The sequence below is a fragment of the Pseudorca crassidens genome, chromosome 1, assembly GCF_039906515.1.
Source record: "Pseudorca crassidens isolate mPseCra1 chromosome 1, mPseCra1.hap1, whole genome shotgun sequence".
Classification (NCBI taxonomy): domain Eukaryota; kingdom Metazoa; phylum Chordata; class Mammalia; order Artiodactyla; family Delphinidae; genus Pseudorca; species Pseudorca crassidens.
Genome location: NC_090296.1, coordinates 88369814 through 88392824, shown reverse-complemented (window position 1 = coordinate 88392824; position 23011 = coordinate 88369814). Strand labels below are relative to the sequence as shown.

Here is a 23011-nt window from a genome sequence, read left to right as displayed (position 1 = left end):
TAGTGCTCAGAGGGATGCTGGTGAGGTGAAGCTGCTACCTTTCCATCAGAGTCAAAAGCAAATGTTGGCGTTGGCCTCAGGGCTACAACATTCCTGGGGAGAAATTGGTTTTATTTCTAAGACAAAAATGCTTGAGCATCCGAGCCTCTGGAGGATAAGGGGTTTATGATAGACAACACTGGAACTGTTTCTAGACTTGATTTATTGACTTGTCTGTTTCTATTCTGTCACTAAGCTGATTGGCAACGCAACCTGGGACTTGAAGGGATTCCTGTGTATATGCTTGCGCTGCCATCAGGGCCGGGTGGGAGGCGTTTGTGCAAGGGCCGTTTGCCTGTGAGGAGGGCGTGTGTGGAAACCACTCGGGAGAAGTGGGTGCCTCTAGGGAGATGATTGTCTGTGATGTGAGATGTCTACCTGGAGTGGGTTCGAGTATGTGCACAGAGAGCAGTTGGATGGGAGGAGGTAGGTGGGGCCCCGAAGGCAGCACGCCGGAGCCGGTAGTTCCAGACACATCTTACAGAACAGCCCCTGTCTCGCCCCCACCCCACCCCAGTTTTTCCTCCCAGGATATTATTTCCCAGTTGGGAGGCCTTGGGGAGGGTAAAGGAGGGGCGGAAGGCGCCGGAGGGCCAGGAACCCCGGAGTCCGAAGACTCCCCTCTTGGCGTCTCGCGCGAGGTGGGAGCTGGGGAGGGGGAACAGACGTGCACAGGTGCGTCCCCAGGGGGGCGCGCGTGGCGACACATGGAGGATTCATCCTCAGTGCATCCTCAAGAGTCGCATTCCCTGCCCTAGGGTCGCCACTTCACTTCTCCGTCCACACAGGCTGGAAGCCCCCGCCCGCTCCTCTCCGCCGGGCGGAGGGAGGTCGCCTCCTTTAGGTAGCGGAACCCCGCCCCTCCCTTGTTACTGACGAGCCCCGCCCCCTCTCGCCGCCCCGCCGAGCTCCGCCCCCGCCCCGCCCCCTGCCCGGCCACAGAGCTCCCCACGTTCAGTCTGGCTGGCCTCATGTTACTGAGCGGAGCTTCTCCTGCCGGCTCCGGCCCGGGGCCGCGGGCGCAGGGGAGCGCGGGGGGCGGCCCGGCTGGATCGCGCCGAGGCGCCGGAGGTGCGGGAACCGGCCCAGGAGGGGGCGGCAGCGGCGGAGTGGCCAAGTGGCTCCGGGAGCACCTGGGCTTCCGCGGGGGGGGCGGCGGCGGCGGAGGTGGGGGCAAGCCGGCGCCCCCGGAGCCGGACTACCGCCCCCCCGCACCTTCCCCGGCCGCGCCCCCCGCACCTCCCCCGGACATCTTGGCCGCCTACCGACTGCAGAGGGAGCGCGACTTTGAAGACCCTTACTCCGGGGGGCCGTCCGGCTCCGCTGCTCTAGCCACCCCTGCCGTTCCCGGCCCCACGCCGCCCCCGCGCCACGGCTCGCCACCCCACCGCCTTATTCGGGTCGAGACCCCTGGCCCCCCAGCGCCTCCTCCCGAGGAACGGATCTCTGGACCACCCGCCAGCAGCGACAGGGTGAGTGCCACGCCGGTCGGGGGGCTGCAAGGAGGAGAGGTGGTCGGAGGTCTGGGGCTTTCGAGAGGGACAAAGGTGGCCTGACCGGGGCCGGGCCCCTTGGCGTCACGGTTCCTGGCGGACACGATCTTAGTCCCTGACCCCGGGGCTCGGAGCCTTCATCCACCTTTGTTCAGATTCTCGACCTTCTAATTTGGGACGTGCGCCCCAAACTCTGCCTCTTTCCCTTATTATAGCCCCTGAACTAGTGACCCTCCCCCTCCCAATCTCTGCTCTCCTCATCGCAGACCCCGGAGCCTAATCGGGGAGCCCGTTTCTCCCCAGTTTATGGCCTTTCAATCCTCTGGGAGCAGCAGCTCACTGCCCTTTGATCTCTGACCCCTCCCCCTCAGGGCAGAGCCAGCACCAAGCTCCACTCCTTCTCCTGTTAAAAAAGACCAAGCATCCTTGGAGGTGCTGAAGCCCCAGGAAGGAGGTGAAGGCTGGGTTTCTCCCTGTGGACACGGCAAGAGCTGGCCTTTGCCTTACCCAGTGGGACTGGAGCCGGGTGGACTGTTGTTCTCAGGAAGCCAGAACAGGCAGTATGCAGCTCTTCACCAAGGATGCTAACCACTGAGGTCCAGGCAGGCCCACTCCTGCACTCCTTCCCTTATCCCCCCAGGTATGCGGACAGTCAGTGCTCAGAACCTGTTGCCCAGAAGGGGCTAAGCAACTGAACCCACACCTCCTCTCCTCTTGGCCTCCTGCTCCCCGGGTCCACTCTGAGGGTGGCTAGAGCTTTTTGTGGATCTGAAGGCTTGGGGTAGAGAGGCGGGCTGGGCATTCACTGTTTCCAAGAACATCCACTGTGGCTCAAAGGCCCCTGGTAGAGAAGACACCCCCTGCCCAACCTCAGTGCGGCCTTATCCCTCCCTGACAGCTGAAAGTCATCCCCAGGTCCCTGTAGTCCTAAATTCTAGGACGATGACTTGGTGGGCTGCCCTAGCTCTATTGTCCCTCTTCACTTACCCCTGGGAGCTTGCTCTGGGGCTGACTCCCCTCTCCTCAGCAGAGAACACAGTTTTCTTTGATTGGAGAGCAAAGTTGCTGTCTGAATCTGTTGGCTCCAGGGCTGAGGCTTTCAGCTGAGAGTGCGCCACTGTTCTGCCTGATTCTTGGGTAAGAGAGATGTGTCAGGGTCAGAGCAGAAGCCTCAGGAATGTGAATTATTTTTCCCCTAGTTCCTGCCATGGGGCATGGCTACCCATCCTGGGCCAGGACTGTTCGCCTGCAGAAGGAGCCTATGCTTTCTTCACATGTCCTTAGGCTCCTCTTCCTAATTTTCCCCGATGGTGGTGGTGGCAGTGAGGCAGAGGGAGCATTAGGCTTTGTTCTTACTATTGATCAGTTAGTCTCCTCCTCCCTGACCACTGCCTGCTGGCATGTGGGCCTGAACTGTCCCTGGCCCTCCTCCTCTCTGTATTGTCTTGGAATGGCCTAACAGGCTGCCCACCAAGCCGTGGGCTCCTCCAGGACAAGGGCCTTGTCCTCATATTGTGTCTCCCAAGTGCCTGACACACTGTTTGGCATAAAGAGGCGTGGTGCATAAATATCAATAAGTCCTGAGTGGTGACTCTCCATTGCTAGGGTGACCTGAGGGTCAGAGACTCCCCTAACTAAAGTTCCCCTTGTACACTTCCCCACAGAGACCCCAAGGAAGGGGCTGTGCCCACAGAACCATGCAGAAGCCCACAGCCTCTTCTCACCAAGGGCATCCATGCCTCTCCCTGGGTCGTCTCTGTGATCTGTGGGCTACTCAGACCTTGGGGGCTAAGAGGTATCTGACTCCTTTGTCAGCTGCAGGGACAGGAATGAAATCTAGCAGGATTTCCTAGGAGCCACACAATCTGTGGTTTAATGAGTGTGTGAGAAAGACTCAGTATGCCATCTGAGCTGGCCCAAGGGCAGGGATGCTGACCTGGGGGCTCCCACCATTCAGAGAGAGCAGCTCCACCTCTTCAGGAGCGGAGTTTGGATCTTCTCAGGAAGAGCCCAGACTGGGTACCTGAGCCCCTTAGCCTAAACCCAAGGGTCAGCACCTGCCTGCAGAGCTCACACAGGATTGTGCCTGCTGGATGGTGAGCCGGCCTGGCCCCCGAGGCCCTGCTGAGCTGGTGTTCCTGTCCTGTGTGGCTGCTTTCTCCTTAGTCTCAGTTCCCCCTCCGCTTAGCCCTGCAGGTCCTCTTGGCTTGCTGCTTTTGAGTCTCTTCCTGAGGTGAGATGAGGCTGGGGACCAGGTTTTGCCTTGGGCTGGCTCACTTCTCTCCTTCTGCAGTCCAGCAGCTGGTGCTGGGTGGGTCAGAACCCTCTGAGAGGAGCTGGATCATGAGGTTTGATGAAATGGGTGCAAATGCTTCTGTGATGAGCCAGAGAAATTGAAGGGGAATGAGCCCAGTGGATGTAGGGGCTGGAGAGAATAGGCCTCAGACAGGACCCTGAGAGGCCTGGGGGCTCAGGACCATTAGCCTTCTCCCCGTGCAGGGCTCTGGCTGCTGGCCCACCCTGAGACCCACGGCTGCAGTTGGCAGGGGTGCAAGGGTGGCCATCTGGGCAGGCCTGGCAGGGCAGGTGTGGGAGCAGCAGGCAGGCAGAGCCTCGCCATCTGGCTGCAGGAAGACTCCCTCTTGGTACTGGGCCCTGTCTGGCCATCAGGCTATGCTCTGGCAGAGGGGCTAGAGAGCTGTGCCTTCCCTTGCTTTGCTCCCTTTTCTCAGACCTTCAACAGGAAAAACCTGATCTAATTAGGAAAAGGGGATGGGGATGGGAGAGGGGCCCTGGTTGGATGAAGCTTTGAGTTGCCTCTGACCATCTGCACAGTGTGTCCTTTGCCTCCATCATGCCAAGATACGTGTGTGAGAGAAAGAGACAGAGAATGAGAGAGTGAGAGAGCAAAACAGAGAGACAGAGGTGATGTGAACACTAAGACAGTCAGGCACCCTGTATGAATTGAAACTAGGGTTCTTGTTCTTAGCTCACAGAGGGGCTTCTAGGGTTCAAGAACCTCCAGAAATACTGTGCACATATTTGGGGGCATGAGCATTTTTCTGGGAAAAGGCTCACAGCTCTCAGATTCTCACTGGTGTTCACAGGGCCCGAAATATTAAGAACTTTGAAGAATAGATACTGTACCTCATAGATGGTTTTCACATGGACTTGGATCCTCTGGGCCCAAGTTTGGAAACGAGTGAACAGATAGGCGGGAAGAAGAAAGTGAAGGATACATTCCGGATGTCAGAAGATGAACAAGACATGCCTGCCCTGGGATTAGGAGGGCAGGTAGGGGCCCTCCCTGGCCAGTGTTCATTGAGTGTTTTGAGTATCATTAAGTGACACTGGCCTAGGCGCTGAAAGAGACTCACCACCTAGAAGACCGAGTCCTTACCTTTTTTGAGTTTGTTTCCTTCTTTGCTTTAATTTTCTTTCACATGACTTGCGCAGAGTCTAGAGGTCTGGTTCGTTTATCTCACACGTGTCCTTGGGTCCCCTGATGGAGGAAAGGAGGAGGGTTCCGGTCAAGGGATCTGAACTTTGTGGCCTGTGCTGTTGTTGGTGCCACTGCCACTGGTGCTTCGAGGAGGGCTGAGGCCCGCAGGCCTGTCCACCCTATCCACTGCTGCCCCCTCGTGCTGCAGCACTCCCTCCCTCTGGAAGACAACTGCAGCTTGTTGGCTTGGGCAGTGACTCAGTGACACCGCAGCCCTGGTGCTCCACCCTTTGGGAGCCAGGAACAGCTGGGACCCTGTGACCCTGGATGGAGCAGCTGGCTGGGGCCCGGGACTTGGAGGGCTACCTGCAGCCTACTGCCGTTGCCCTGGAGAACCAGTGTGATATGATATGAGAGTGGAGGTGGGGCCCAAACCCTGCACACAGTGAGCCTGTAGGGCTTGCAGAGCCTGGGGCTCAGCCGTGTGGCTTCATAGCACCTCAAGGTGCTTCACTCTTTGGGAACTTGTTTTGTGTCTGTCACTGTGAGCTCTTGGAGGATCCAGGAATTTGTCCTTTGTATTTAATAATACAATCGTGGACATTTACTGAGCCTCCACCTTGTATCTAGTACAATTTGAAGCAGCTGATGTGTATTAGACCAGTTGATCCTTACAACAACCCTATGACAAGTCTAGGGTTGTTGTAACAACAACCCTATGACAACCCTATGACAAGTCTATGACAAGTTATTATTCCAGCATTACGAAAAGGGAGACTGAAGCACAGCAATGTTGAGTCACGCTTGCAAGGTTTCACAGCTAGTTAGAGAGCTGAGGTTCCCAGCTGGGCAGCCTGACTCCAGACTGGCTGCCAGCTCATGTATGGGACCTTTGCACAGGACCTTTGCACCTGCTGAGAGGAGGCCTGCAGAGAGAGGAAGTATCCACTGAGCATTTGCTAATGAACCAGGGGAAGGAGGCTCTTAAGGAAGGAATGAGGATTGCATTCTGTGCTGAGTTCACCATTTCCTGAATGCTGAAGGCCAGCACTTGCCACCCAATCCCAAAGTGGCTTCGGACATGCCTTATAAGGGTCTTAAAAGGTTTGGTAGCATCAATTGCATGTCTGTGATGAATGTTTTACAAGCATGGCATTGCTTTGTTATTAGAAAAGGATAATAACAAATTTGTTTCACGTGAAGCAGTTTCCCTGGCAGATAAAATTGGAAAGGGCATTCTAGTAAGTGGGAACAGAAAGTGCAAAAAGTTCAATCTTGAGGAAGGTAAATATCAATAGTACACCATTTCCCAGACTGACAGACTTTCAGTGGAAAAGGGATTTCATGGTTAAATAGTTTGGAGAAATGCTGAATTAAACAAAATTAAGTTAGTCTTTTGGTTGCAGGACTTCTCAGAGCCTTTAACATGCTAAGGTGTATTTTAAATCTACGAATAGAGGAGAGAAGATGCTACATTTCCCAGTTTTTCTAGAAAATCTGTGGCAAGGCAATGAGACTCAAGAGACCTGGGTCAAAAAAAAAAAAAAAAAAAAGAGACCTGGGTCTCTGTCTTTCTTGTCTCTGCTACTGCAAGCTGTGCACCCTGGACAAGCACCTGAACTCTGGGGTCTTAATGCCTGAATAAAAGAGATTATCATCACGGCAAACATTTATTGAGCACTGACTCCTCCTTGCCAGCCTCTGGGCCAAGGACTTTTTACATTCATTGTCCTCTACCCAGTCCTATGAGGTAGGTGCTAATACCATCCCCATTCTACAGATTAAAAAACCAGAGGCTTCCAGACATTAAATATAAACTAAAGAAATGGAGAAAAGGGACAGTGGTAGACTTCGGGTACTTTGCAGAGCCCAAATCCCGTGACATGTGTCTCCTTTGCTCCCCTGGCCTCAAAAGCCCCACAGGTGGGGTCAGAAACTCGTAGCAGGGCCCAGCTGCAGAGTGGAGGGTTCAACCAGATGGTGGGCCTGCCAGCTACCTCAGGAGAGGCCTGGGCAGGAAGGAGAGGCAAGGCCTGACAGCTGCTTTGGGAGGAGCACTGCCCCATTGAACAGGTGCAAGACCAGGGTCCTGGAGGCACCCTGCCACCCTCCTGCAGGAGTGGAGGAGCCATGGGGCCCTCTGGGCAGAGCTACTTACCTACTAGTTTGGAAGTATTTCAGCAGTTCAACAGCGTACCAGAGGATGTGCCTAAATATCAGCCCTGGCTTTAGGTGCCTTCCCTGCCAGTTCCTTCCTTCTGCCCTTGAGCCAAAGGCTTTGATCCCTATCAAATGTGGATTCTCCTGACAGGCTGCTCCTACAGCCCCTACTGGTCGGTCAGGTCAGAGTTAGGATGAATGGGGATCTGAGAGTCTGTGTCACTCCAGAAGATGGAGTCTGGGTAGAAGGAGGCCTTTCGAGCATCCAGTAAATGCGCACTGAGCACCTACTGTGTGCCAGGCCCTGTGATGGATGCCGTATACAACAGTGAGCACGGCAGAGTCAGGTAGAGGGCCCATAAACAAAGTAAATCATGATAGAGCAAAGGTGTCAGAAGCCTACAGGGGCAGCTTCCCCACACGGAGCAGTTTTGCCTCTTCACGTGACCTAGAAGCCACTGGGAAAGCAGGTCTGGTCTCTGACCCGTCCTCTATGTCCAGGTCGGGTGCCCGTCCTTCCCAGCAGGTGTCTCTGCTGCTACTCCCGACCCGGCCCCGTGGGTGGCTTCTCTAGGCGCCCCAGCCCAGGGCGGAGGCCAGGGCTTCCTGGAGCAGGGTGTGGAGCCGGGAATGGAACAGAGGAGCCATTGAGCTGCCCACAGAGCTGCCACCTGGGTGCCCATGGGCCCCGAGCTGCCACGACTGGCCCAGGACTCCAGTGGGAAGGGCGCTGCCTGCAGCTCTGACTGGGCTTGCTAAGGGAAGGTAAGGGGGGCTCTGTGGAGTTGGGGAGGGGGGGGCCTGGGGCTTGGGCCAGGTGCTTCTACTTATTGAGCAGCTTCCAGGGATCATACCCCGTGTTTGACTCCCCAGCCAGATTCATGCTTCCTCCTCTCCTGAATGAACAAGGAAAAGTGCTTCCTTTGTCCATTCTTCCTTCCTCTTTTATATGAACTGATTTAACAAATATTTACTGAGCACTTTTAGGTATTGGGAATTTAGCAATGAACGTGGTTCCTGCCCTCAGGAAGTTCACAGTCTGCAGGAAGACAGATAATAAAACAAGTATTTACTACACAGTGTGCTGATAGCCCAGCACAGAGGCCCTAACCAGACCTGGAGGGAGAGTGGAAGGCTTTCTAAAGAAAAATAATCTGATCCAGGTAAAGGGAAAGCCTTTGAGAGAAGAAAGAGATTATAGAGCTTTCAGGTAACAAAGTAACCTAGGGTGGGTAGAGAGAACCCAAAGAGCAAAGTGGAATCTTTAAATCCCTTTAACTTTGGACTTGTTCTTTTGGCACTGGAGAGCCATTGCAAGGTTTAAGGATAGCACATTTGTTGATTCAGTTACTGTTAAGTAGCTGCCACTTATGAGTGTAAGGCTGGGTGCCGACCTGGGTGGGTACCCAATGGGCTGGCTCCAGAGCCCCTTGGTCAGGTGGGTGAGACTGTGGGTGCCCGTTGGCCTGGGGTGAAGCAGCTCGGGGTAGGAGTGGATTCCTTTTCTGCACTTCCTGCAGGAAGGGGGACTCGCAGAGCGGGGGGTGGGGGGCGCTGTAATGGGAAATAGGCAGTGATCTAGCAGTAACATTTTTCTAGTGCCCACTGTGAACCAGGTGCTTACTGGAGCTGGAGGGACAGAAGTGACAAGGAGCCCCAGGCCAGTGGATGCTCTGGTGGAGGTGATGGGATGATCTGAGATGGTGGTCTTCTCAGAAGCAGGCAGAGATTCGAGGGAGGTAAAGGAGCTGGGGGTCTTGACTGGAACAAGGTGAAACGAGTAGGAGCTGAAGAACCGATGCATGAGATGGTAGGAGCTGTTGGGATACTCTTGAGACCCCTAGAGGGGCCAGTGGGGGTTCAAGGAACATGCAGAAGGGGGCTCTGAGGTGGGAAGTTTTCTTTCTCCATTTCCGCCTTGGTAGGGGTCCCAGGTCCTGTAACCCAGGACAGGTGGTCATCCCCACAGCCTCCCTGCCCAACTGTCTCCCAACTGGTCCTGATCTGGACCAGAACCAAAGCCTAGACCGAGAATAGGGGAAAGGCAGGAGTGGCCCCTTCCCTATGCCGCAGGCCCCAGAGCTACCTCTTGTCAACGCCTGGCAACCGGGTGTGCAGTGTTCTCCTGCCCCAAGGTGCAGTTAGCGTGCAGCGGGCTGTGCTCTGTCTCTGCCTCAGCAGGTCCCCCCAAGCCTGTGCCCAGCTTGGAGAAAGGCTTTCTTGTCCTCAGCTGTGCCCCACCCCGAGCACCTTAAGCTCCTCTGCAGGGTGTGCGGCTTGCAGCCTGGGATGAGGAGGGCCAAGACCATACCTTTCCTGTCCCTGTCCTCCAAGAGCCTGGGGGATTTCAGCAGAGCCCAAACCCTGGCTTTCTCAGGGCTATCCTAAGGTGGTCTCTCTCCCAGGACAGCCAAGATGCCCAGTGGTAGCAGGCTGGCAGCATGATTTTGCACAAAGGGCACAGGTTCCAATCCTGGTTTCTCCACTTATGTGGAATGGACTTGGGCGTGTTGTTCCCTACCTGCCCTGAGCCTCCATTTCCTTAAAATGGGGATAATAATTCCCACATGACATTGTGAAGGATGTTGTGAGGATAAACCAGTGAACTGTGGCATAAACTCAGTATCTTCCTTGAAGGTCAGCAAATACTTATTTGTTTAGCATCTGGGAATGCAATGCTAGGCATGGACCAAGCTAATCCCCCAGTTGCCTACTGTTCCCTGCTTATTCTTTGAACTCCAGCACCTTTATAACCAGGTCTCTGAATTAATTCCCTCTGTTAGGCCACCTGGTATAGGCTCTGGTCCTGCCTGGACCCTGAATGAGGCAGGCCTTAAAGCCCAGAGCCTCATCCTGTCCATTTAGCCTAGGGAATGGGCCAGAGGCACAAAATTAACAGAAAAGAAAGATGTACCATTCTGTTGGCAGCCTAGTGGGGACCCCTGCAAAGGAACAGCCAGAGCTTCTCCCCATCCAAGCTCCTGGGCAGCCTGCCCAGGACTCTTGCTCCCATGGACAGAGCATCCTGGGGAGAAGCAGAGCTGTCTCTCAGACGTCTGAAGCTTGCTCCCCTCACTCTCTTCCCAAAGCTAGCAATTCTAGAAGACTATGCGGATCCGTTTGATGTTCAGGAGACTGGTGAAGGCCCAATAGGAGCTTCAGGAGCCCCAGAGAAGGTCCCCGAGAATGACGGTTACATGGAGCCCTATGAGGCCCAAAAGATGATGGCCGGTGAGTGATGGAGTTTGGGGTGGGGGTGGGGTTGGGGGTTGCTCCCTGAGGCTTGAGTATCTGCAGAACAGGCTCTGGGACCCACAAGTCTAAGGACTGATTCCTTGGTCCCTAGAAAATATGGAGAAAGCCTTTGCTGGGTCTTTGGGGAGGGTGGCCATTGTCTTCAAGAGAGTCATTTTGGAGAAGAAGCTGGGACTTGTGGTGCCTGAGACGTGAGGTGCTAGAGAAGGCCATACAACCAAAGGGCAGACAACAGAAGCATTTGGGATAGTCACGAATGACAAGCTAGTGGTGTGGGCTGGGGGTCATTGATCCCAAGAAGAGAATCACTAGCTTTAGGGAAGGTGATGGGTCTGAAATGATGGGACCTGGAAGCAAACATCTATGGCAATTGGAAACACATGACTAGAAATGCAGATGCAATGCACATGAGATTGAGCAAGTAGTTCAAGGAGTGAGGGCAGGGAGAAGTGAATGAGACCTGGCCCTGGGGAACAGAGGTCAAGAAAGCATCCAGGGAAAGGGAACAATGTGGGTGATCAGAGAGGAGGACAGGGGTGAATCAGTGTAAGCCAAGGCCCCAGGGAAGGATGAGAGGAAGGTTTGTTCAGGGGCAAATAATCTTAGTGCTGGGCATACAGGAGAGCTAAAATGAGAGAGGCCAAGAGGGGGTAGTGCAGGTCTTGAAGGCTCAAATGAGGCATTTAGACTTGCTCCAAACATGGGAAGGGAGCCATTATGGATTCTTGAGCAAGAAAGGAACAGGATGAATGTGGCATTTTTAGAGGATTACTGAGGCTTTGGTGTACAGAACACACTAGAAGAACTGGGCATCAGAAAGATGAGTTAGGGGGCTTCCCTGGTGGCGCAGTGGTTAAGAATCCGCCTGCCAATTCAGGGGACACAGGTTCGAGCCCTCGTCTGGGAAGATCCACATGCCGCGGAGCAACTAAGCCCGCGCACCACAACTACTGAGCCTGCGCTCTAGAGCCCGTGAGCCACAACTACTGAAGCCCACACACCTAGAGCCTGTGCTCTGCAACAAGAGAAGCCACTGCAATGAGAAGCCCGCACACTGCAACGAAGAGTAGCCACCACTCGCCGCAACTAGAGAAAGCCTGCGTACATAGACCCAACTCAGCCAATAAATAAATTAATTAATTAAAAAATAAGAAAGATGAGTTAGTACGCTATCGTGGAAATTGTTGAGGCTTTAAGGGACCAATAATTAACACCCCTTTCTGCCCCTCTGAGCTTGGAAATAACTGAGGAATAGGATTAAGGAAACAGATGGAGATAGCAATGCCAGCTTTATTACTGATAAAGTTGACTGGAGAACATTACTTAGCTATGTCACCAGAACGACATAGCTAAGAATACTTCACCACAGAATTAAACTTGCCTACTCAGGCTTGGGCAACTCAGGACAGCTATAGGCCCCTGCACGGAGGCAGGAGGAGAAAGAACCAGAATGTTCTCTCTCTGCAAGTAGGCAAATCTGGGAAAGAAAGGAAGCTTCCACTGGCCAATCAGATAAGCTGTTCTCCCTCCCTGGGAGAGGTGGGTGAGGGAGCAGAGAGCAGTAGGGAGTGTCATTCCATGGAGCCCCTGAAACATGAGCCTGTAGATTGGAGGTTCACCCTAGCAGTAATCTAGACGTGGCGAGTTGAGGGGGAGAGTCATCAGGTATTGGCACTGAACACATGGGATTCAGAGAATGAAGGAGGGCCAGGACCAAGGAGAGCAGTGTAGTAGACAGAAATGGAGAAAGTGAGAGGGCGGCTAGTGTATTTAGATGAGAAGGGTGTAGACCCCCAGGAGGTCCATGAGTGTCGTGGAATTTTATGTGAAAATTCGCACATTTTTCTGGGGAGTAGCTCCATAGCTTTTATCAGATTTTCACTGGGTCAGTGATCCCCAAAAGAGGATCACAGAACAGACTAGAAGAATTTTGGGGGAAAGCAGTGAGTTTGAAACATCAAAGTGAAACATTTTTATGGCAGTTGGAAACATACAGATGCAAAGGGTGCCATGAGACTGGAGAGTGAGAGCAGGGAGAAATGAATAAGATTTGGCCCTGGCGGACAGAGACCAAGAGAGGATCCAGGGAAAGAGACCAAACGGGGGTGATGGGAGAGGAGGACAGTCCATGAAAATGACTTGTCCAAAGGGGACAGTTTCAAGGAGGGGGTGGTCAGCAGTACCTGAGCAACAAAGAAGGATTTTCTGATTGCAAAATGACATAACTTGGGACACAAGGAAATAAATGGATCTGAGTAGCAAGGAGATGGAGATGGACCCTGCCTCAGTTTCCTAAATGTGTAAGCCTCAGCTCCCCAGCCCTTGTTGGCCATTGCAGGATCTTTTTTCTGTCTTTCACTCTGGTGCTTCTCTGCCCCTGCCTCTGTTGGGTCCCATGCTTTTGGAACCCTAGAGGTGTTCTGAGGGTGAGGGACCCCAGATGTGTGGTCACTGGGCTCCCCCCACAGCCAGCATCTCCTCTGAAGGCTTGTAGCTGGGGAGTGCTACTGGGGGCGCTGAGCCAGGCAGCCAGGACTGCTCACACCTTCCCTCCTGCCTTGCCCTGGCAGAGATCCGGGGCTCCAAGGAAACAGCAGCTCAGCCCTTGCCTCTGTATGACACGCCCTATGAGCCAGAGGAGGAGGAGGGGGCCACCCCGGAAGGTGAGGGGGCCTCCTGGCCCCGGGAGTCCCGCCTGCCAGAGGATGATGAGAGGCCCCCTGAGGAGTATGACCAGCCCTGGGAGTGGAAGAAGGAGCGGATTTCCAAAGCCTTTGCAGGTGAGTCCTGGGTGGAGAGGGCAGGTCTGCTGAGGCCTCTGAGCAGCTTTCCAGGCTCAGGGGGATGGGAGGAGTGGACTTGGGGTGGGGGTGGGGGGCAGGAGCTGGGCTCAAGGGAAGTGCAGTTGAGTTGCACCATGGAGAGTGGTGAGCTGGGCGGTGTGGACACAGAACTGTGTGCAGGGTCGGGGATGACTCCCTGCATCACCACCTCTCAGAGGCCAAGAGGCTTGAGCCACTTCCATCTTTTGGGAGGCGGTGTATACTTAAAAATAAAGAAATTCCAAACAAAATGATAAAACTTGTGGCATATGTTAAATACGTACATGTAACAAAGGAAAGCACTGACACTCCAGACAGTGAAAACCCACTGTGTGTATAGCCTAGCCCCAAGGGTATTTCTCAGGAGCAGGAACCAGTGGGGAGAGGGAGAAATCATCAGGTTTCTCCTGTACCAAGCACCCCAGTGTCCATCCCAGGCCCGGAGTCCAACATAGAGAGGGCCTGAGTGGGTGATACAAGAGCCTGGTACAAGAGCCTTGTTCAGTGAGAACATAAAGGACTTCAGTGCCATTAGACCTCATTCCTACTCCCATGTCTTCCTCAGCCCTCCTTGGGCAAGGAGCTCATCCTGGAGCTGGACCCGGCTCTCCACTCTGTCCTCCCCACCCCGGCAGCCAGACTGGGAAACCACAGGTTCCTAATTTGTTTCCCGTAAAGCGTGCACCATTGAGGATGGGCCGTTTATCTCCCGAAGTCTCCTTGGAGAATCAATACTGTTTGAGTTGCTTAATGGGAAAATCTATGCTCCTCATTAGGAAACCTGTTAGCAGTCCTGCAGCCGCCAGTGGCATGGCTCTCCTAATTGTCAAGGCTCAGGATTGAGGGTGTGGTGGGTAAATTTCAATAAAACATCTGCTCTGGCTTCTGAGTTTTCCTGACAGCCTGAGGCTGGGCTGTCTCGGTCTCGCTGCCCATGAGTTCCCAGGCTGCAGGCGAAAGGGGGAAGGGAGGCAAGGTGGGGCGTGCCAGGATGCTGTGTGGGTGTCCAGGTATGATGCTGGGGAGTACGGGCAGCTCCTGGTCATGCTTTTCCCTCCCTTCCTGGGCCCTTTGGGCCCTGGAGGCTTGTGAGAGGTCAAATAAAGGGGACCTGTGGGGCTGGCAGAGCAAGACCCTGTGTCTGGCTGTTTGCTCCTGGAGCCTCCCACCTGCCATGGTGCGGTCAGTGTGGCTCCGCCCAGTCCTCTGAGAGTCCTGTTCTTCCCTCAGAAGCTGCCCCTGCCTCTGCTCTGGCCCTCCTCCTCTCTAGGCTGTCCTGTGTCCTGGCTCTGGGTTATGGTGTCTCAATCTCTGCCTCTCTCTGTCTCTGTCCCTGTCTGTCTCTCTTCTCCCTGCTGCTACTGGCTCCAGTTGACATTAAGGTCATCAAAGACCTACCTTGGCCTCCACCGGTGGGACAGCTGGACAGCAGCCCCTCCCTTCCCGACGGGGACAGGGACATCTCCGGTCCAGCCTCACCCCTCCCTGAGTCCAGCCTGGAGGATGGCAGCGGTGGGTCCTTTGGGGGCTTCTGGCCAGGGTGATGTGTCCTCTCAGCCCTCAGGCCCTGTGGATTGGGTTGGAGAAGCAGAGAGGTGGGGCAGAGTTCAGAGAACCCAGGAGGAATCCCTCTCGCCCTGGAGGAAGATGGAAGGGACAAAGTACACGTTCCTCCCTCCCCTAAAGGGGTGGGGAAGGTATCTCCTGAGGGAGGCCCCTTCCAAATATCTTTCCCCCCCATGCCATAAAAATCCATTATTCTAAATTCAGTCTTTTGGGCAGAGCTCTGCCTGACCAGATCCCTCAGCAGTGCAAATAACGCCTGAGGCAGGGGTGATGCTAGCACAGGAAGTTAAAGGAAAGGTTTGATCTTTGTATCTGGTGACTGGAAAGACAATGAGGGCTTGAAAGTGCTAGGCGGAGAAAAAAGACACTGAACACTTCATCTACTTTCAGTTTTACCCAGAATGGGCAGCCAGGGATGTGCTTGCATCTGTGCATACGCACACCTGCATGAGCACCTGTTTGTACATTTGTGCGTGGGTGTGAGTGGGTATTTTGTAAATACAGGCTGAAGGAGGGTCTCTGTCATCTGTGCATGTGTGCTCGTGCCCATTTGGCTCACTGGCTTCAGCCCTCCCTGGGCAGGCTCAGCGGTCATGCCTGTCCCAGTCTGGGAGGCCAGAGCTGCCTCTGCTGGGCTTCTGTGGGTGGGGGAGGGGAGCCTGTGGGCCGCGACCTTGGGAGCGGGGGAGGGGCGGGCTGGCTGGCGGCTTTGGGCAGGATTAGCCTGTCAGGATGGCACCAAGGGGAGTCAGATAATTGTTCTCAGATCGATAAGTCATTTCTACAGAACGGCTTGGCAGGGTGATTTGGAGAACGGTAATGAACTCTTGAGGAGGAGAAAGAAACAATATTATCAGCACTGAAGCCACCCTGAGGGGGATGGAATAAGGGAAGGCAGTCAGCTCCTCCAGAGGGAGGAGCTTAAGTGGTTTCTCATGGTGCTGTCTTCCCTCTCCTGCCATGGTGTGGGTACTGGGAGGCCCTGTGGCACAGGAGAGCTGAGCCCGCCCCCGCCCCACCCAGGGATGGACCTAGGATACTGTCCCTAGAGCTGGTCAGGCTCATGAGCACGCCCCACCCTTCCAGAGCATTCCTTTGCCCCCTTTTGGCTGGAAATGGGGATGGAGCACTGGCTAGTCTATAGGGCTCTATCTCTAGGGTCCTCAGAGTCTATGACTGGTATGTCCCCCACAGCCCAGTTTGAAGGATCTGAGAAGAGCTGCCTGTCACCTGGCCGGGAGGAGAAGGGGCGGCTCCCTCCCCGACTCTCTGCAGGGAACCCCAAGTCAGCCAAGTCCCTAAGCGTGGAGCCCAGCAGCCCCCTGGGGGAGTGGACAGACCCAGCACTGCCTCTGGAAAACCAGGTGTGAGTGTCTGTGTCCAGCTGGGGACTCACCCCTCCCTTCCCCTCCTGGCACCGGCTTGCCTGCAGGGGACACCCAGAATGGGTGGGCCTGGACAGTGAGGGACCCAGCAGAGATGCCCCCCCTTCCTCTCTCTTGTCCTCAGCTGGTACCACGGGGCCATCAGTCGAACAGATGCCGAGAACCTGCTCCGGCTGTGCAAAGAGGCCAGCTACCTGGTGCGCAACAGTGAGACCAGCAAGAACGACTTCTCCCTGTCCCTCAAGTGAGTGGGGCCTGCTGGCTGGTGGCTTCAGGCAGAGTGAGCCTGTCAGGATGACTCCAAGGGGAATCGGTGGGAGGATAACCAGCAGGACAGGAGGAGCCGCCAGTATCTCTCCCATGCCCAGCCAGGCTGGGGAGAACTTCATCCCCTGTGAACATGTGCCGACTCTGTGCCAAGCCCTGGGCATCTGGAGAGGTCTGAGGCTCAGCCCCGGCTCCCAGGGAGTGCAGAGTCCATTGGGGGAAGCAGTCAAGCTATAGAGTGCAGCTTAGAAGGGTTCTGTCACTTTCTAGCTCTGTGGCCTGGGGCCCCCTTAACCTCTCTGGGCCTCAGTTTCCTTATAAAATGGGGGAATAATCATATCTGACTTACAGGGAAGGATTAAATGAAATAAGCACTTAGCATAGTGCCAAGTGCTTAATGAATTATCACTATCATCATTATTAACGGAAGCCCAAGATGTTCTACAAGTACAGGCAAGGAGATAGGAACTTTGCCTGTGGGACTCAACAGGGTGAGATGGAGGCTGGGTGCTGGGAGGAGGATGGAGCAGTGGACACAAAGCTGTTCTTGTTCACTCTGAAGAAGAGGGCAGAAGGTCTGGGTGCTAGCGGCTGACAACTGGGCTTTAAAGGGTCCTGGAAGAGGCAGGGGAGGCAGGGCTCCTCCTCCTCCTCCTTAGCCTTCCACTCTGGGCACAGATACAGAGACCAGCATCAGCCTCCCAGGTTCTACTGGCAGGATGGCTAGTCCTCTCCTCAGTACCTAGGAGCTCTGCCTGGTAGAACCTGCATCCCACATAGCAGCCTGTCAGAGTGCTGTGTCCATTCACATGCCCCATCATTACTGGGGCATCTGTACCACTTCCTGTCACATCTTCTAGGGGGCATTAGAGTACAGGTACACCCCCACTTCAGACATATCCAATATATGGAAATTTGGGAGTATTAGATACACTGGAGGATAATTATTCAACTTCACTGCAAGATAATGGAAAAAATGCTAGACTATAGTCAGATAACCTGAATTTCATTCTTGGTTTTAATAAAACTAGCTGTGTGGGGCTTCCCTGGTGGCACAGTGGTTGAGAGTCCGCCTGCTGATGCAGGGGACACGGGTTCGTGCCCCGCTCCGGGAAGATCCCACATGCCGCGGAGCGGCTAGGCCCGTGAGCCATGGCCACTGAGCCTGCGCGTCCGGAGCCTGTGCTCCGCAACGGGAGAGGCCACAACAGTGAGAGGCCCATGTACCGCAAAAAAAAAAACTAGCTGTGTGACCTTAGCCAAATCACTTAACCTCTCTGGACCTCGGTTTCTACCTTTGCAAAATATGTCAATGGATACCTCTTAGGTTTCTTCCACCTCTTATGCTGGGGGAGTCTGCAAATTATAACATCAAAGGAGCATTTAGGAAAAATTCATTTGTCAAAAATTTGATCTACATAACTTCAGAATGTGTATTGCTTTAAAAATTATAGTTAAGATTCATAGAGCATCTACTATGTGCCAAGCAGCATACATACCATCTCCAAACCAGCTACCGTCCTGCAAGATCAATCTCTTTATAGAAAGAAAATCGATTTAAAGAGGTATGTGACTTGCTCAAGGCCACCAGCTAATAAAGTGCCCAGAGCAGGATCTGAACCCAGCTCAGGCCAACTCCAAGAACCACACTGTTCCATTACACAGCTCCACCCCCCATCAAGTCTGGTATGGTCCAAGGCAAGAAGAGACACGAGCAGAGCAGAGCAGAGCAGAGCAGAGCCTGGGCCCTGCCTTATCCTGAGGAGTGAAAGGGGGAGGCCGGCCTGGACACCGCTCCAGCCCAGGCTGATCAGGCCCTGCCAGCATCTGTCTGCCAGGGCCTCGTTTACATATAAATGGCTTCTCTGAAATACAATTATGGTTTCTCTTCTCTCTGTAATGGAAGGGCTTTCACTGGTAATTAAACAGCTTCCTCCAAAAGCCATGCCAGCCCTAGCCCTGCTGCCCAGCTAGTCCCACCTCAGTTCCCTGAGGGTCAGGCAAGGGCTCTGCTGTGTCTTAATGGACCCTTGGGACTTCGTCCCAGGAGGTCAGTTATCCAGGTGTGGAGGCTGAGCGCTCAGCTGCCAACTCAGTTCTCTGGCCACTTGTTGCCCTTCTTGGCCAGATCTGTCCCTGAAGGAGAAGATACAATGTACAGTTTTCAGGAGAGGGGATTCTGTCAAGTGGACTGTGGGGAGGGGCTGTCCCCAAACTGCGGAAGCACAGGGCCTACCCTGATGCCCATAGCCTTGGGTCTGGATTTTGGCATAGGGCAGACAGGGAAGGGCAACCACTCACTGCCTCCCCTCTCTACTGCCCCAGGGGCTGTATGTGTTCCTCAGGCCCTTTGCTCTTTTCCCCAGGGCCTGCGTGGTCACTGTCAACTTCAGCCGTTATCTCAGCCCTGCAGATGAAGGATGGTCCCACACCCTGACACACATGCCCAGGCTTTAGGGAACTGTACCCTGCAGGCGGGGGAGGGAAGGATGGTGTTAAGGGCCTGTTTTTTTCCTCCCATCCCTTTCCTCTTTAGTCTCCCCACGCTCTGTGCTTTCTCACTTGTGGCCCTAGTGAAATGGGACCAGTCAGAGCCCTCTTTGTATACAGACAGGGGAAGCAAGTGAGGGGGTTTGCCAGCCTCACCTCTCAAGGGTGGCAAACCTCACGAGGAGGCAGCCCCCTCCCCAGTCCTACCTCCCACACCAGCTTCTGAGCCCGGCTCTTGTCCCCAGGTAAGCTCTGACCAGCAGAAACAAGTACTCGGGCTTCAGGGCTCTCCCAAGCATGGTTTCCCCATTGCCTGTTTGGAGTTTCAGACCTGGGGCCTGGCCGATGAGGCCTGTGGTAGTTTGAACAAACGTTCTTGCTGGGAGCTGGCCAGAGCTCTGAGCAGCAGGGTCCTTGTCTTGTGGGCAGAGCTGGGCACTGATGCTGATTTCCTGGATTGTGGTGGGGAGATGGGAGAGGCAGTGGAGCATGTCCTCTCTGAGGGAGGGGATGGAGCTGCAGCCTCACAGATGATGTCATCCCAGGCAGAAGAGCTGGATAGATGAGCTGGGGGATTGGCCCAAGGCCCAGTTAGCAGGAGGGTGAAGGGCTGTCCCCAGGACAAGGCAGCTGAGTAGTCCCAGATTTGGGGGTGATGTCCAGCTCCCTCTCTCCCCTAGTCTCTGCAAGAGAGCCCCAACCAAGATTCGCCTGGTTGGTTGTCGCATGTGTCCACCCACTGTCCTGCCAAGGGTGTCTGTGTTCACGAGGCACCAAGAGCTCCCCCCACACAGATGTCCTCCCCCACAGCTCAAGGAGGGGGAGGGTAAACTGGCCCTGGTCACATAGGCTGGGGGAGGTGCATAGGCTGAGGCAGGAGCGACTGGATCCCTGGGTTGGGGGGTGGTGCTGATAGCTTGTTTCCACCTGCATATTCTTGGCACACCCAGTGCCCTCACCACAAAGCCAGTACCTACTGCTGCCTACTTACAAAATCCCCTACATCCCCTCCCTGCTTGCTGGACTGACCTCCACCTTCCCTAGTTGCCTCCACTCTCAGCTGGCTTGGAACAACCATGTTTGCAGCGGGTGGTGGGGTGGTAACGATGACCGGAGAGGGCCCCACTCACCAGGGTCTCCCCTCCTCTTCCCAGGAGCAGTCAGGGCTTCATGCACATGAAGCTGTCCCGGACCAAGGAACACAAGTATGTGCTGGGCCAGAACAGCCCGCCCTTCAGCAGCGTCCCTGAAATCGTGCACCACTACGCCAGCCGCAAGCTGCCCATTAAGGGGGCCGAGCACATGTCCCTGCTCTACCCCGTGGCCATCCGGACTCTGTAGGTGTGAGGCCTGGGCATTGTGACAGATCTGGACCCAGCCCTGTGCTCATCCCCTGGCTGAGGGCTGTGGCCCTTCCTGGGCCACATGATCTCTCAAACCTTTCTTGGCCCTCTCCCTGGAATCGAGTGGCAGCTGGAGATTCCTTAATTTATTCTAAAGGGAAGGACTACTGGAGCCTTGGAATAAGAGGTGGTCTGGAGCTGAGGATAGAGGACTCCCTGGGGAGAAAGGATAGCCCCTGGAGGAAGGGATTTCAGAATCGCTGATCTCCTGAGGAGTTTAAGATAGACAGCTCCAGCCTCTTTCTTCCCCTAGGGCAGAGGTGGCGACCTCCACCCTCTTTACCCAGGGGTGGAGGGGTGGATTGGGAATGGAGCTGGACGCGGGCCTTCGGGGTGCTCTAACCACCTCTCCGCCTACACCCCCAAACCACCGGCGGGCTCCGCCGGAGTCTGGTGCGGGGCTTCGGGGAGACGGCATTGGGGGTGGGGAAGGAGGGGAAGGGCTCGGCCGGAGGGAACTTGTACAGGCCCGGGGCCGCCCCGGCTCTGGGCCAGAGGCAATAAATAAACCCAGTCCTGCCAGGCACAGCCGCTTCCGCGCCTCCAGCGCCGCAGCTCCCTCCTGCCCCCTCCTCCATCCCCCCCCCGCCCCCCCCCACGCCCCGGGCTGACGGGGGAGGGAGTTGAGCGAGCACAGATTCTGTTCATAAATCAGCTCTGGAGCGGACACAGGCGGCTGTGAAAAGCACTTTCGAAGCATCAAGTTCCTTCCTTTGACGAGATGTCAAAACATCCCCCCTCGCCCCCTCCCCGGCTTGGGGCACCAGAGCCGGCCTGCCGCGCGGCGCCCCCTCCCCGCCGCCCCGACGAGCGCGGCTCCCAGAGAGCGCATCTAATTTCCTGCCAACAGCCATTTGTCTGGGAGGAGGGGAGCCACGGAGAGACAAAGAGGCAGCGCGCCAGGCGGGAGGGAGCGGGGCGCCCCTGCCACGCGGAAGCCGCACGCCGGCGGAGGCGGGAAAGCTGGCGGGCCGACTGCGTTTCCTTTCCAGAGGAAGCGGGGGCCTGCCGCGCCTCCCGCGGCCCCGGGCCGATGGGTCCGACCCCGAGACCTGAAGCCGGCCAGCCCGGGCCCGGATCTCCCTCGTGGCTGTGGCGCCTGGCGGGGCCGTCCGCGCGCGCCCCCTGATGGCCGCGCCTCTACCGGAGGGGCCACACCGCCCGCGGCCCTGGCGGCCCCCCAGCCCGCGCCCGCAGCTGGAACCCGCCGAGGCCTGGGGCCCAGTCCCTGGGGAATACCACCGGGCCGCCAGGCGGAGCTGCTTTCAAACCACTCCAGGCCCGCCCTCCCGCTCCCATGAGCAAGCTGAACAGAAGCTCCCAATGACCGATGACCCACTGAACTAACACCCTCGGGACGGCTGCCCAGCCTGAGAGCCTCCTCCAGAACGGATACCTGCAACTCCCAAGCGTGGTGTGAAGCACGGGAATTTGGATTTTCTAATCCAGTGGCTAGTTTCTCGAAATCGAGGATATGTGATCTGACGAATGCAAGAATTCTGTGGGGACAGTGGAAAGGATCACTTGAAATTGAGTCCTGCTTCAAACATTCCATCATAGAGGTTGCCCTATGCTTAAGTAGACTTGGAGGGCATTCGGTTATTTTGCAGATGAGAAAACAGAGGCCCAAAGAGGTTAGGTGATGTGCTCATCAGTCTCCTTGCTGTCATCTCACTACACAGAAGACTCATACAGGCACTCATACAGGTGCTCCACCCTCCCATGGCTCAGAGGACCAGGAGTAACTGAGGTCCTGGGGCAAGCCAGTGAGCTCTGGCTCCCTGTAGACTCCTGCTGTGTCTTGCTACACTGCTCCCTTCTTTGTGCCCAGCCCACTGTCACCAGAAGCCCTCACACCTCCCTCTGCCCCTCCTGACCAGGCCTCAGGAGCCCCACACTAGCCACCCTGAGAGGCCCTCTGTCAGGAAAGGTGCCCCTGAGCAGGGGAAGGGGTCTCTAGCTGGGGCGCTTGGCCTTGGAGGGGTTCCCTTAGTCAGTGGGTACAGGCAAGCTCAAAGAGAACGTGTGGACCAGCCTCGGTGAGCTGGCTGCGTGAGGACCCCACCCTGCAGCAGAATAAAGAAACCCTAAGGCAGGAAAGTGGCTTATTTATAAAAGGCTATTAGAGCAGGAAGAGGAGAGAAGAGCTGAGGAGCACTGAGGCCTGTTGGGGCAGGTTTTGACTACAGTACACGTTTAAAAAGTTGGCAGAAAAGATCAACTGTGCTGTTAGAATGGGGTGCTGAGGGGGTCCTGTAAATTGCTCTCTGTGGGTCTACCCTGTACCCTCTCTAAGGCATTTGCCAGCCCTTTTGACAGTGGGGAGCTCAGAGGAGGGGAGATTTGGGGGAAGGGGTTTTAGGATGCCAGCATCTGTGCTCCCACTTCATCCTTAGGCTCACAGTCCCCTAAACACACACACACACACACACACAAACACCATTTTTCTGCTCCAGTTTTTTGATTTTTTTTCTTATTTTGGAAGAAGAGGTGTCACTTTGCCCCAAAGCAATACTAGCTCTCCAACTTCCCAACCTCTAGTCCCCACACAGTGCCTTGCATTTCTCCAGGCTGAGAGCTTCCGGGCCTGGGAGTCCCTGAACCCGCATGAGGTGACTAACCATGGCCACCTGGACCAAGGTTGGGAGGTGCGAATGGGGAGACGGCTGAGGGAGCCAGAAACAGGAAA

The 23011-nt window shown here is 55.3% G+C and overlaps 1 protein-coding gene across 8 annotated transcripts; it reads left to right on the top strand.

The window, feature by feature from the left end:
• The first annotated feature begins 988 nt into the window (after positions 1-988).
• On the top strand, positions 989-22820 carry SHF (Src homology 2 domain containing F). 8 transcript variants are annotated; one of them, XM_067745687.1, is made up of 7 exons: positions 994-1511; positions 10224-10365; positions 12960-13169; positions 14583-14723; positions 15972-16143; positions 16287-16406; positions 18095-18308. In XM_067745687.1, the coding sequence occupies exons 1-7, from the start codon at positions 1011-1013 to the stop codon at positions 18189-18191; spliced, it is 1383 nt and encodes a 460-aa protein (XP_067601788.1). In that variant the 5' UTR covers positions 994-1010; the 3' UTR covers positions 18192-18308. The 8 variants fall into 8 exon arrangements, with proteins under 8 accessions (XP_067601828.1, XP_067601801.1, XP_067601823.1 ...); XM_067745679.1 differs by lacking the exon at positions 18095-18308 and adding an exon at positions 20074-22820 and having other exon boundaries at positions 996-1511; XM_067745700.1 differs by lacking the exon at positions 15972-16143 and having other exon boundaries at positions 991-1511; positions 18095-18314.
• The last annotated feature ends 191 nt before the right edge of the window (positions 22821-23011 follow it).